General features: G+C 41.2%; 1 protein-coding gene across 1 annotated transcript in view; it reads left to right on the top strand.

Annotated features, from left to right (window-relative positions):
* LOC131721249 (zinc finger protein 271-like) overlaps nt 1–13,542 on the top strand; it is a 28,183-nt gene extending 14,641 nt beyond the window's left edge. The window contains exons 6-7 of the mRNA XM_059014719.1: nt 10,639–10,655; nt 10,847–13,542. Of these exons, the coding sequence (XP_058870702.1) occupies nt 10,639–10,655; nt 10,847–11,678 (849 nt within the window). The 3' untranslated portion in view covers nt 11,679–13,542. The remainder of the gene's footprint in view (nt 1–10,638; nt 10,656–10,846) is intronic.
* Nucleotides 13,543–14,857: the final 1,315 nt, after the last annotated feature.

Genomic DNA, 14,857 nt, shown 5'->3' with positions numbered 1-14,857 from the left:
CTTCTGCTGCTGTGGACGCGGCTCTGTTGCCTGGTTTAGTTCGCAGCGCAGTCTGAGGAAGATTCTAAATCTGTGCCGCTGGACAGCAGGGAGGAATACTGTCCTGGATAAAGAATAGGAGACAAGAATACAGTTTAAGAGAAACGAAATAAAAGCATGGGGTAGAAATAGCAGAGGTTACTGCCTGGAAGTTTACTCGTAAAGAATGACCTTTCTGCGACCCTGTGCTGTATTTACCAAAAACAAGTTCACACGCCCTGAACCTGCAAGACTAGCGAAGAGAAAGCTATGAAACTGCGAGCATGCCTGCGCCATTGTGGATCTGTTTGTGACAACGACGCTCAACTTGAATTAACCTAATATACGTCTAAAACATTATCAGGGATATACCGTCAGTGTTTAAACATCTTGTCCTGAAGAAGAGGACGGGAAATAACAATATCTGTACAAAACACAGATTACATATCCGCGAAAAACTCTCTGCATCGGCGCTGCTGCCTCCAGTCACAGCGTCCCGATTCATAAAAGATTGTACCAACTCCGGCATTGAGGAGGGGGTTACTTGAATTAAAATTGTATTCACTGGAAAAACTAGAGCTACAAACAGCTCGTTTACGGTGATACAATTGACAGTATTGTGTATTTTTAATTAAAAGATCCCCGGTATCACGATTCCCTTTGCGGTTCATATTAGATGAATTGTTAAACCGCGCTGATCGGTTTGTATTTTGTGATTGGTATATTCCTCGTCCTGTGGGAGACAGACCCGTTCAGACACTGAGGGAGAGCAGAGAGGAGGTGAGAGAGTCTGCATGGAGCTCTACAATGTGTTTATAAACTACAGAGCGCTGTTATATTGTATTATTTTGAAAGGTCCGGGTTGTAGTGTGGTAGGAGCGCGTTGTTTTATCCGTTCAGACACTGAGGGAGAGCAGAGAGGAGGTGAGAGAGTCTGCATGGAGCTCTACAATGTGTTTATAAACTACAGAGCGCTGTTATATTGTATTATTTTGAAAGGTCCGGGTTGTAGTGTGGTAGGAGCGCGTTGTTTTATCCGTTCAGACACTGAGGGAGAGCAGAGAGGAGGTGAGAGAGTCTGCATGGAGCTCTACAATGTGTTTATAAACTACAGAGCGCTGTTATATTGTATTATTTTGAAAGGTCCGGGTTGTAGTGTGGTAGGAGCGCGTTGTTTTATCCGTTCAGACACTGAGGGAGAGCAGAGAGGAGGTGAGAGAGTCTGCATGGAGCTCTACAATGTGTTTATAAACTACAGAGCGCTGTTATATTGTATTATTTTGAAAGGTCCGGGTTGTAGTGTGGTAGGAGCGCGTTGTTTTATCCGTTCAGACACTGAGGGAGAGCAGAGAGGAGGTGAGAGAGTCTGCATGGAGCTCTACAATGTGTTTATAAACTACAGAGCGCTGTTATATTGTATTATTTTGAAAGGTCCGGGTTGTAGTGTGGTAGGAGCGCGTTGTTTTACCCGTTCAGACACTGAGGGAGAGCAGAGAGGAGGTGAGAGAGTCTGCATGGAGCTCTACAATGTGTTTATAAACTACAGAGCGCTGTTATATTGTATTATTTTGAAAGGTCCGGGTTGTAGTGTGGTAGGAGCGCGTTGTTTTATCCGTTCAGACACTGAGGGAGAGCAGAGAGGAGGTGAGAGAGTCTGCATGGAGCTCTACAATGTGTTTATAAACTACAGAGCGCTGTTATATTGTATTATTTTGAAAGGTCCGGGTTGTAGTGTGGTAGGAGCGCGTTGTTTTATCCGTTCAGACACTGAGGGAGAGCAGAGAGGAGGTGAGAGAGTCTGCATGGAGCTCTACAATGTGTTTATAAACTACAGAGCGCTGTTATATTGTATTATTTTGAAAGGTCCGGGTTGTAGTGTGGTAGGAGCGCGTTGTTTTATCCGTTCAGACACTGAGGGAGAGCAGAGTGGAGGTGAGAGAGTCTGCATGGAGCTCTACAATGTGTTTATAAACTACAGAGCGCTGTTATATTGTATTATTTTGAAAGGTCCGGGTTGTAGTGTGGTAGGAGCGCGTTGTTTTATCCGTTCAGACACTGAGGGAGAGCAGAGAGGAGGTGAGAGAGTCTGCATGGAGCTCTACAATGTGTTTATAAACTACAGAGCGCTGTTATATTGTATTATTTTGAAAGGTCCGGGTTGTAGTGTGGTAGGAGCGCGTTGTTTTATCCGTTCAGACACTGAGGGAGAGCAGAGAGGAGGTGAGAGAGTCTGCATGGAGCTCTACAATGTGTTTATAAACTACAGAGCGCTGTTATATTGTATTATTTTGAAAGGTCCGGGTTGTAGTGTGGTAGGAGCGCGTTGTTTTATCCGTTCAGACACTGAGGGAGAGCAGAGAGGAGGTGAGAGAGTCTGCATGGAGCTCTACAATGTGTTTATAAACTACAGAGCGCTGTTATATTGTATTATTTTGAAAGGTCCGGGTTGTAGTGTGGTAGGAGCGCGTTGTTTTATCCGTTCAGACACTGAGGGAGAGCAGAGAGGAGGTGAGAGAGTCTGCATGGAGCTCTACAATGTGTTTATAAACTACAGAGCGCTGTTATATTGTATTATTTTGAAAGGTCCGGGTTGTAGTGTGGTAGGAGCGCGTTGTTTTATCCGTTCAGACACTGAGGGAGAGCAGAGAGGAGGTGAGAGAGTCTGCATGGAGCTCTACAATGTGTTTATAAACTACAGAGCGCTGTTATATTGTATTATTTTGAAAGGTCCGGGTTGTAGTGTGGTAGGAGCGCGTTGTTTTATCCGTTCAGACACTGAGGGAGAGCAGAGAGGAGGTGAGAGAGTCTGCATGGAGCTCTACAATGTGTTTATAAACTACAGAGCGCTGTTATATTGTATTATTTTGAAAGGTCCGGGTTGTGGTGTGGTAGGAGCGCGTTGTTTTTGTGTGTGTGTGTGTGTTGTATTTGTGAAGCGGCGTGTCTGTGTCAGCGCGTTTGTTTTTCTTCTCATCCTCTCATTCACAGTCTGTGTGTTTCAGGGCTGACAGCTTCGCGGGTTTCCAGACAGATTCTCATTGTTCTGAAAGCGTCTCGCGGGTAAATACGGGTTTCGTTCTGTTACCCGGAGCGCGCGCCGGCTGCTCGTGGCTGCTGTCTTTCTGACGTCACACGCAGCTTGTAGAGAAGCGCGTCTCCAAACCTCGCAGCGCAGCTCAGTGACGCGCTTGAAAACGCGACACAGCATTCCCTAATAACACTTGCCATGCATTATGACTTCAAAGCCATCACTGTAAGGCGATGACCTTATTATTTATTGATTTTATTTTGTTTTATTTTACTTTATTATTTCTTTCATCACCAATTGCCACGACAACACACTGTTTATGTATGTAGTACTTATTTTAAGGTAATAAATAAACACAATTCTCTAGGGATTTATTTATTTTTTAATTCTTATTACTCTCTTACATCTCATTACATTATGTATGTGTGTGGAGATTAGATAAAGGACTATTTGGAAGAGAAAATAGGAGGCACTTTTTTACACAGAGAATTGTGAGAGTCTGGAGCCAACTCCCCAGTAACGTTGTTTTAGTGACACCCTGGGATCCTTCAAGAAACAGATTTTAATAATAATAATAATAATAATAATAATAATAATAATAGTAATAATCTTTAGTTTTATATAGCGCCTTTCATAGTGGTCCACCATCACAAAGCGGTGTGTGAGCTATGCATCAGCTGCAGAGTCACTTACAACAACGTCTCACCTGAAAGACGGAGCACAAGGAGGTGAAGTGACTTGCTCAGGGTCACACAATGAGTCAGTGGCTGAGCTGGGATTTGAACCGGGGACCTCCTGGTTACAAGGCCTTTTCTTTAACCACTGGACCACACAGCCTCCTAAAAGGAACAATAAGCTCCTAACAACCAAGGTTTGAGGACAAAAGGACTCCTTGCTGATCGGTCTTTTAAGAGAATGTTTTATAAAACACCAAACATACTTATTAAATGAAAAGAGAACTATAGTAACTTTCATCCATCATTCTTGAGATTAGACATATACAATCCTCTGGTATTATAAACGTATTACAAGAAATTCTGTGTCCCTTCAATAGTAAAGCCAGCCCTGCTATTAAAGCCAGGTTTTGTCGGTCCCTTGAATGCCTTAGTAGCACTATATTTAAATAAATGCATTTCTTTTTCAGCTGCTACTAAGCAGAATCCCGCGTGCTGCCATGGACAGTGTGGAGATGGAATCTGTCCAGATTAAAGAGGAGTTCTTTGAACCTGAACTTGTCCCCTTTAGAGCGGAGGTCGCTGGGCTGGCTTCCCTCCCCATTAAACAGGAGCTCTGTGAGATGCAGTGTGACAGCAGTCAGTCAGAGGTCTCTGAGATTAAAGCTGAGCACAGTGAATTGGAGATCTCTCAGACAGAAGAACCCCTTCCTGTGAAACAAGAAGAGGTGCTGGAAATTAACCATATTAAACAGGAGCCCCCTGAAGTAGAGTTTGACCACATGGAACCAGGGAAGGAAGAATCCGAGGACTTCAAACCAAACATCCCTGAGCTGGAGAGAATCTGCGTGAGAGAGCAAGGCGCTGGAGAGGAAGGCTGTCTCAACAGCATGCAAGGAGGTGGAAAGGAAGACGGTCAGTCACATTCAGAATGCAGTCTAGCAGGTGAGTGACTCCCAGTAGCTGTGACATTGTCATTCTAGATTGCGTGATAGTGTGGCAGAGAGGGAGGGAGGGAGCATGTGGGTTACATTACTAGCTATTTGTTTTTCCTGTACCACTCACACCAGCTCAGGATAGGACTCACTACTGGTGATCTTAAGATACAGATATAAGCCCCTTTCACACTGGCACTCCTACTCCATTATACCAAGGGGGAGAAGAGCTAAAGTACTGTATATAACATTAGAAATGTCCAGTGTCTAAATAGAGGGATATTATTGTACATGTGTAGCGTTATTAGGGGTGCTTGATTCCATTTCATTTATTTTAGACTTTTACAAATATATAGTTTAAACATTCAAGTAAAAACATTGAGAGTGCTATATCTTTTTAAATAAATAGCTTTCTGTAAATGATCGCACAGCCTATATGTCTGTAAAAATGTCTTCTGATTTTTCAGTGCTTTACCTCAGCTTATCAATGATTATCCATGCATTGATGTTTTATTTTTCAAAATAAACAAACGTTAGTTTTTTTTTTTTTTTTTTAACAGACGTTCTAATAACTAAAACATTTGACAAAGTTTAAACAATTAAGCAAAATTAAAAACATTTGACACTTTGCTAACGTTTAACCATTTAAACTTTGAATGATTAACACCCCTAAACGTAATGCTATTGAAAAATATATAATTGTAGGGTGTTTTAGAGGAAATAGACCCAAAACATTACAGGAGAACTCTGAGGGCAGATTTTGATCCCAGGGCTCAGTTTCACCAGCGTCAGTCTTTACTGACTTTGCTTTTACACATAAAGTAAAGGCTATAAAGAGTATGTATCGGGGTTCTGAAAAATATAGCGTTCCATGTCCCCACGTGTTGCTACAACTGTTTAAATAACGCACTTGTCATTTCTTTTCATTCTTCACTTCCTGACAACATTTTACACATGACTTTAGTCTGTTGCAAAGCTCTTTTAGAAATGTCTGCTCTAGTGCACTGAGGTTTGAGATCTGTACTCTAACTCACTGCAGGAAGAGAGATCCATAAAACAGGGGTGAGTCTGAATAATCGAGTATTCAAAATGAAATTACTACTCGAAACAGTGTGATCAAGTTTCGAGTACTCGTTAATTTCTAAAACAAATGGAAAAATTAGCTAACTACACCCGAAAAAGCTTGGCATGGTATTTTGACAGAGGAGCAAGTTAAAAGTGATCAGCCACTACAATTGTCACCTCACTGATAACTGACAGGAGGCGGGGCTCTTCCTTACCTAGCTCTGCTATTGGCTAAGGGAGTGCATGAGCCTTGAAAATAGCATCTTTAAAAAAAAAAATGCAGTGCTTGGAAGTATTTTGAAAAAAGTTAAACGAGATCACTGTGCAATGTAATCTCTGCAGCACAAGCATTTCATATTGTAAATCAACAAGTACATTCTCAATCATCTAAAATGCCAGCACCCATCTGCTACTTTGGAAGAAAACACAGAATGTGGCAAAAAACAAGCAAGCAGTGCATCTTTTACTGTGTGCAGTGGGGATGTGAGGCGTCTCGACTGAAACAAGCAAGCAGTGCATCTTTTACTGTGTGCAGTGGGGATGTGAGGCGTCTCGACTGAAACAAGCAAGCAGTGCATCTTTTACTGTGCGCAGTGGGGATGTGAGGCGTCTCGACTGAAACAAGCAAGCAGTGCATCTTTTACTGTGTGCAGTGGGGGTGTGAGGCGTCTCGACTGAAAAAAGGCTTTTTGTTTGTTAAGCTGTATCCACACCGGACGCAAGCAACACAAGCAAATCATTTAGAAGTCATTGCAGTCAAATGGGTGTATCCACACCAGCAGCAAGTGATTTGCTGGACATCTTCCGATTGCGAAGGGAAGTAAGCATGATGTGTCTTTCATCTGCTGCAGTATGTTTCCTTGGCCGACCACTGCGTCTACGGTCCTCAACGTTGCCCGTTTCTTTGTGCTTCTTCAAAAGAGCTTGGACAGCACATCTGGAAACCCCTGTCTGCCTTGAAATTTCTGCCTGGGAGACACCTTGCTGATGCAGTATAACTAGCCTACCTTGTGTCTTGTTGCTGTGCTCAGTCTTGCCATGGTGTATGACTTTTGACAGTAAACTGTCTTCAGCAACCTCACCTTGTTAGCTGAGTTTGGCTGTTCCTCACCTAGTTTTATTCCTCCTACACAGCTGTTTCTGTTTCGGTTAATGATTGTGTTTCAACCTACATATTGAATTGATGATCATTAGCACCTGTTTGATATAATTGTTTAATCATACACCTGACTATATGCCTACAAAATCCCTGATTTTGTGCAAGTGTACCTAGAAGAATTGATGCTGTTTTGAAGGCAAAGGGTGGTCACACCAAATATTGATTTGATGTAGATTTTTCTTCTGTTCACTCACTTTGCATTTTGTTAATTGATAAATATAAACTATTAACATGTCTATTTTTGAAAAGCATTCTTACTTTACAGCATTTTTTCACACCTGCCTAAAACTTTTGCACAGTACTGTGTATATATATATATATATATATATATATATATATATATATATATATATATATATATATATATATATATACAGTGCCGTCCTACCCCACAACTTCCAAGTGAAAAAAATATTCTAGAAATTTGTAGAAAATTAATTAAAAATAAAAACTGAAATAGCTTGTTTGGATAAGTGTCCACCCCGCTTGTAATAGCAATCTTAAATTAGCTCAGGTGTAACCAATAGTCTTCAAAATCACACACCAAGTTAAGTGGCCTCCACCTGTGTTAAATTGTAGTGATTTCAGGATAAATTAAGCAGTTTCTGTAGGTTCCCTCTGCTGGGTAGTGCATTTCAAAGCAAAGACCATGAGCACCAAGGCGCTTTCAAAAGAACTCCGGGACAAAGTTGTTGAAAGGCACAGATCAGGGGATGGGTATAAAAAAAATATCAAAGGCCTTGAATATCCCTTGGAGCACGGTCAAGACGATTATTAAGAAGTGGAAGGTGTATGACACCACCAAGACCCTGCCTAGATCAGGCTGTCCCTCCAAACTGGATGACTGAGCAAGGAGACTGATCAGAGAGGCTACCAAGAGGCCAATGACAACTTTGCAAGAGCTACAGGCTTTTATGGCCAAGACTGGTCAAAGTGTGCATGTGACAACAACATCCCAAGCACTCCACAAATCTGGCCTGTATGGTAGGGTGGCAAGAAGGAAGCCATTACTCAAGAAAGCCCACCTTGAATCCCGTTTGAAGTATACAAAAAAATACTCAGGAGATTCTGTAGCCATGTGGCAAAAACTTTTGTGGTCTGACAAAACTAAAATTGAACTTTTAGGCCTAAATTCAAAGCGTTGTGTTTGGCACAAACCCAACACAGCGCATCACCCAAAGAACACCATCCCTACTGTGAAGCATGGTGGTGGCAGCATCATGTTATGGGGATGTTTCTCATCGGCAGGGACTGGGGCACTTGTCAGGATTATTATTATTATTTATTTCTTAGCAGACGCCCTTATCCAGGGCGAATTACAATTGTTACAAGATATCACATTATTTTTACATACAATTACCCATTTATACAGTTGGGTTTTTATTGGAGCAATCTAGGTAAAGTACCTTGCTCAAGGGTACAGCAGCAGTGTCCCCTACCAGGGATTGAACCCACGACCTTTCAGTCAAGAGTCCAGAGCCCTAACCACTACTGCACACTGATAGAAGGGAAAATGAATGGAGCAAAGTACAGTGAAGTCCTTGAGGAAAACCTGCTGCCCTCTGCAAGAAACCTGAAACTGGTATGGAAGTTCACCTTTCAGCATGACAACAACCCAAAGCACACAGCCAAATCGACACTGGAGTGGCTAAGGAACAAAAAGGTAAATGTCATCGTGGCCCCGTCAGAGCCCCTACCTAAATCCAATCGAAAATTTGTGGCATTACTTGAAGATTGCTGTCCATCAACGCTCCCCAAGGAACTTGACAGAGCTTTAACAGTTTTGTAAAGAAGAATGGTCAAATATTGCCTAATCTAGGTGTGCAAAGTTGGTAGAGACCTATCCCAACAGACTGACAGCTGTAATTGCTGCCAAAGGTGCTTCCACCAAGTATTAACTCAGGGGGTTGGAGACTTATCCATTTATGATCTTCCAGTTTTGTATTTGTAATATATCATCTTTTTCTCAATAAAAAAACTTTTTTTCCCCTTAACAGTGTGGAGTATGGTGTGTAGATAAGTGGAAAAAATCCTCATTTAAATGCATGAAACTCTGAGGCACTGACACAACAAAATGTGAAAAAAGTTCAAGAGGGTGTAGACTTTCCATAGGCCCTGTGCATAAGAACATAAGAACATAAGAAAGTTTACAAACGAGAGGAGGCCATTCAGCCCATCTTGCTTGTTTGGTTGTTAGTAGCTTATTGATCCCTGAATCTCATCAAGCAGCTTCTTGAAGGATCCCAGGTTGTCAGCTTCAACAACATTACTTGGGAGTTGGTTCCAGACCCTCACAATTCTCTGTGTAAAAAAGTGCCTGCTATTTTCTGTTCTGAATGTCCCTTTATCTAATCTCCATTTGTGACCCCTAGTCCTTGTTTCTTTTTTCAGGTCAAAAAAGTCCCCTGGGTTGACATTGTCTATACCTTTTAGGATTTTGAATGTTTGAATCAAATCGCCTGCAAATATCTTATTATTCGAAATTCCCACCCCTAACAAAAAATGTGAGTGTTGTGTTTGTTCGTTTGTCTAGTAAACTGTTTGTATGTTTGTTTGTTTGTTTCTAAGACTACTAACACGATCCGGAGCTGTAGCCGCAGGCCAGCATCAAACCCGGACACCAGCACTTCCCTCACCACAACAAATTGTATAACACACCACGAGCACTAAAATCACTCACTAAAGAACTGTGTCTGTGTTTTGTGTTACGTGTGGGTGTTAAAAGAACGGGACTTTTTGTTACAGGTCAAACCTGGGGATTCTAATTGAAGTGATACACACCACTGTATCTCTTTACAACAGTATTATTTACAGCTGTTTGCCGTCAGCCTCTGGACATTGTGAAACCAATACACACCCTTGCACTTGGATATAATTGTCTGTCTGTTTTCTTCTGCACTGCTGCATTGCCTTCACCTGCACTCACTTACCCACTTTGCCACAGCGTCCCTATGTGTGGTTGCTGCTAATACTTTCTAAGGACCTGTCACTGTTATGAGTAATTAGAGGTTGAGGAGTCGAAACTTTTATTCTTGGTATATTCGAATATCTTATTATTCGAAATTCCCACCCCTAACAAAAAACCTTAAGTGCTCTGTTTTTTCTGTTCCATACCACACCATGGATCACTATTGCTGTGTTACCTGACAATGTTGGCAATAATCCTGACGCTATCAGTGCACTAGGGTGGGCATTTTGAAAAGACCTTTGAAACATGCTTTAAAGTTATGTGTAAAAAGTTGTCATGATGTTAGCATTGAAAATAAATGACTGGTACGTTATTTAAACAGTTGTAGCAACACATGGGGATGTGGAACGCTATATTTTTTGGAACCCCGCTACTTACTCTAAGTTTTTAACTTTAAGCTGGTGTAACCCAGTGCAAGCCCCCACAGCTGAAATTCATATGCTTTAATCCACTCCTCCACTGTTGTTGAACTCCATGGCAGTGCTTGACAACACAGTGGGGCTCGGGCACAGAAATATCACGCGTGCACGTCCAGCGATCTTTGAGAAACTGCCTCTGCACAGGGGATACACAATTCTATGGGTTACAGAAATCTGCATAACACCCGTCAGGACAATTTGATTTTGAGATGCATGCCTCGGTTTGAATGTCAGTGAAGTCAAGTTTTATCTGTATATCTAGTTTGCCTATGTGTTAATCTGGCCCTGCACATGCCCTGAGAGTTGGTTCATACATCACTGCAGATGAATGCAATACATCCAGCGCAGACCACAAGCGATTTCAGGTTACAGACGCATGAGAAAAGGCTGTACGACTTTCCAAAAAAGACGCATGTCGCAAGAGTGTGTGTGACCTGTCACATAGGGTCAGAGACCCTCGACTCCAACCACAAATTATGTCGGAGTCTGAATTATGAACCAACCTTAAGCCTACAAGCAGTCCCTCTTACTTTCTTTCCTGTTCATGTTTTCCAGGTTCCAGTCCAGCAGCTAAAGCGAGGGCAGGCGGTGGAGAATATCCTGACTGTGGAAAAGGTTTAACGCAGTTAGGGCATTTAAACAAAACCCAGCGAACTCACACAGGCGAGAAACCGTATTGCTGCACTGACTGTGGGAAGAGTTTCAGTCATTCAAACAGCCTTGTTTTACACCAGCGCATTCACACAGGAGAGAAACCGTATCACTGCTGTGACTGTGGGAAGAGTTTCAGTCAGTCAAGCAGCCTTGTTTTTCACCAGCGAACTCACACAGGAGAGAAACCGTATCACTGCTCTGACTGTGGGAAGAGTTACAGTCAGTTAGGAAGCCTAAAAGGACACCAGCGAACTCACACAGGAGAGAAACCGTATCACTGCTCTGACTGTGGGAAGAGTTTCAGTTGGTCAGACAGCCTTGTTTCACACCAGCGAACTCACACAGGAGAGAAACCGTATCACTGCTCTGACTGTGGGAAGAGTTTCAGTCGGTCAAACAGCCTTGTCTTACATGAACGAACTCACACAGGAGAGAAACCGTATCACTGCTCTGACTGTGGGAAGAGTTTCAGACAGTTAGGCAGCCTTGTTTCACACCAGCGAACTCACACAGGAGAGAAACCATATCACTGCTCTGACTGTGGGAAGAGTTACAGTCAGTTAGGAAGCCTAAAAGGACACCAGCAAACTCACACAGGAGAGAAACCGTATCACTGCTCTGACTGTGGGAAGAGTTTCAGTTGGTCAGACAGCCTTGTTTCACACCAGCGAACTCACACAGGAGAGAAACTGTGTCTCTTAAACAAGCCCTTCCAAAACACCAGTGAATTCACAGAGGAGAGAAACCTTAAATACTGATTTGTGTATCACTCTTAACTCTTTCTGGTCCATTTATTCAGCATGTATGTTTTGTGTATCACTCTTAAGAGCATGCATTTGAAAATGTAAAAATGCAAATCAACTCTCTTGCTCTCTGTCAAAGTGGGCGGTGACGCTAACACGTCACAAGAGGCTTCTCTGCTGTCAGTTTAACTCAGGCTGCCAATGCAGTCAGTGCCTGGGAGTGGGAATATGCAGAAAGGAAACTATTCCACACCTCATCTGATGGACGAGTCAGGAGAAATCAATAACTCGGTGTGGAAATGAGTTTCAGAGTTTAACATTTGAACTTCATTAACTTGAAAATAAATAAATTGATGGGAATGAGTATCCAGACCCCTGATGTAGCATCCCAGAGACGAGACTGCAGCGTCCTTACTGGGCAACCGCCTGGAGGATGGGTCTTGGAAATTCATCACTATTCAAAAACGAATGAAAACTGATAGTGTTGCATGACTGTATTATGACATGAATGAGTGAATATTGCGTGACGTGTCGCTTTGCAGTGTGCATTGTCCATGCTTGTGTTTGTGTTGCTTTTGTAAAGTGCCCCGAGTAATAGCAGCGCAGCAGGCATGTGTACGGATCTTGGGTACAGAAAGTCATAGCGGTTTCATCCCTGGCTCTTTCTTGCTCTTTTGCAATATCTTGCACTCGGTGACGAAATTCCCAATGAAAATGTAGCTGAGCTATGACTATTAATCAGGGTTCGTACGCTAGTCTGGAGTCTGGAAAAAGTATGGAAAAATGCAAAACTGATTTCCAGGGCTTGAAAATGCTTGAAAAACCACGTCTCCATTATGAAAGTCTTGAAAAAGTCTGGAATTTTACTAGCAACACGGGAGAATGAAAATGATTCCGCGATTACTTTTATTATTAATAATAATTGATCTCTAAAGCAGGTCAGCAGCTCTAGCAGTAACTGTCTAGACAGTTTACTAGTAGCAGCTATGTTGCTTGTGACCAAATCCCGCGAGGATTGCCCCGTGTAACACCCCTGACAACGTCCTCACAACTCAAAAGCAATCCTATCCAGTCAGCGCACTGGTATATGTCACATGACTGTCTGCTCCAGTGAAACGAAGGGTAAAATGGACTCTACGACAGCCAAGGCTATGATTTTTTAAACAAAGTTACAGACTGGAATTACAAGCTACTGTACTCTGCTCACCGAGACTCACATTGTGTTATCTTGTTGTTACCTTTATTAAATCATTAATGTTATTTCAAACCCAGGAAAAAAAAATGTAATACGATAGTTAGGGTGTATTCAAACTGGGTTCATTTCAAACGTCCTCAGTTCGGTTCGTTTGCTTTGAAGCAATGTATCAATGTGCTAGCTGTTCACACTTGCCTTGTATACAAACGTACTGAGTTCGTATAATGTGTAAAAAAATAATATAATATAATGTGTAAAAAAAAAAAAAAAAATAATAATTGTATGTGAAAATAATGTGATATCTTGTAACAATTGTAAGTCGTCCTGGATAAGAGTGTCTGCTAAGAAATAAATAATAATAATAATAATCATCAAGTGAGCTCATTTTTTATTAATAAAAGACCATCGGATGTTTCCATTTTCTGGCATTGCTTCTTCACACTATGTAAATATTCAAATACAATAGTAGTACAGTAGCCTACTGTATATATTGTTTAATGTTTTGTTTTTTTTTCATTTATATAAAATCCTTGTATATTAAAAAAAAGAACTACGGTATTGTAATAATGACAACAGATATTGTTTAGGGATATAGCTCCTCGTGTAAAACATTAGCATAGAGTGTGTACAGCGATGAATAAATAAATTGTGTTTTATTTCATTTATGCAAAACAACAGCGAACACGTAATTCATACCTGGGAACTATCTGGCAAACACTGAGACTGACATCCTACTGTATAGCATTGTTTTCTTTCTTTAAGTTTACTAAACCAAAATCAGGAACAGATAATAATTTAGAAAAAAAATCTGGTCCTTTTTTTAATATAATACTTTGTATTTTATTTTATTTTTTTATTTTTTTTGCAGCACTGGTAAACATATTTACGTACACACCAAGCATAACTTTATCCAAACAGACGTTTGTTAAAAACTGGACAACGAGCCAAAAACGGAATGTTTAAATTGCATACTGTGCTATATTGTATAATAAAGTTGGTGCTTGCACACTCCCTCGCACAACATCGTATACAGTAATCCACATGCAGCTGTATTTTCTGCAAATGTGATTTTTTTTTTCCAATGTCAGTGATGAATCATGAAAGCGATTGGAGGCAGTTGACATCATTCAACATGAACTTGAACAATTCTACAAAAATAAAGAAAACAGATTTTCTTTTTTAAAAGAGGTTATAGCAATCGCACCAGCCAACCGGAGCCATGGTAATTTTAATAAATTCCCAGGTATGTTGATTACAGCAAATACATTGGGTTTTGTCAGTCTGATTTTTAAATTTTTTTCTGATCAAATTTCTAACAATGCCGTTGTTTCCCCCGTTGTCCATATCACTCATCTGGACATTTTTACCACCTGTTTGTGTATGCAGTAACTACGCTACTGTACAGCCAAATCTACCGGGTTTGTTTCCTGTTTGCAAAAGAACCGAGACCGTCCAGTGTTCACATTCACGGTTTTTAAGCGAACCAAACTCAGTTCTTTTGCCAAACGGTCTGAGACGATCTCTTCTAGTGGTCTCAGTTCAGTTCAGTTCGGTTTGGTTCGTTTGCCAATCGAACTTTGATATTCACACTGCTCTCCAAACGAACCGAACTGTACTGAGTACGAAAAAAAGCTCCAGTGTGAACAGGCCCTTATTATCACCGACTCTGATCTAAAAAAAAAAATAAACTCTTTCTGCAGCCCCTTGGTTTGTACAAACGTAGCATGTTAACATCGCTTTTTTCATTGCTTTAATGTGATTAATAAAACATACCGGTAATTTTATTTTAAATGTATGGTGCTTGCTTGTAACTTACAGTACCAAGTGCAGCAACTGTCTCGGGTCCAAACTGTCAGCTGAGTGTACTATTTACATCCTCGCTATATGGCCTTCATTATACGATTAAATACTGATTTTAAAATCAAACTGCTGCTGATGTTGGCTCGTACAGCTCTATGCAACCGGCACGGCAAAGCAACATTGATTTTTTTTTTTTTTC

Source organism: Acipenser ruthenus, chromosome 48 (genome assembly GCF_902713425.1).
Source record: "Acipenser ruthenus chromosome 48, fAciRut3.2 maternal haplotype, whole genome shotgun sequence".
Classification (NCBI taxonomy): domain Eukaryota; kingdom Metazoa; phylum Chordata; class Actinopteri; order Acipenseriformes; family Acipenseridae; genus Acipenser; species Acipenser ruthenus.
This window is presented reverse-complemented; position numbering and strand designations above follow the sequence as displayed.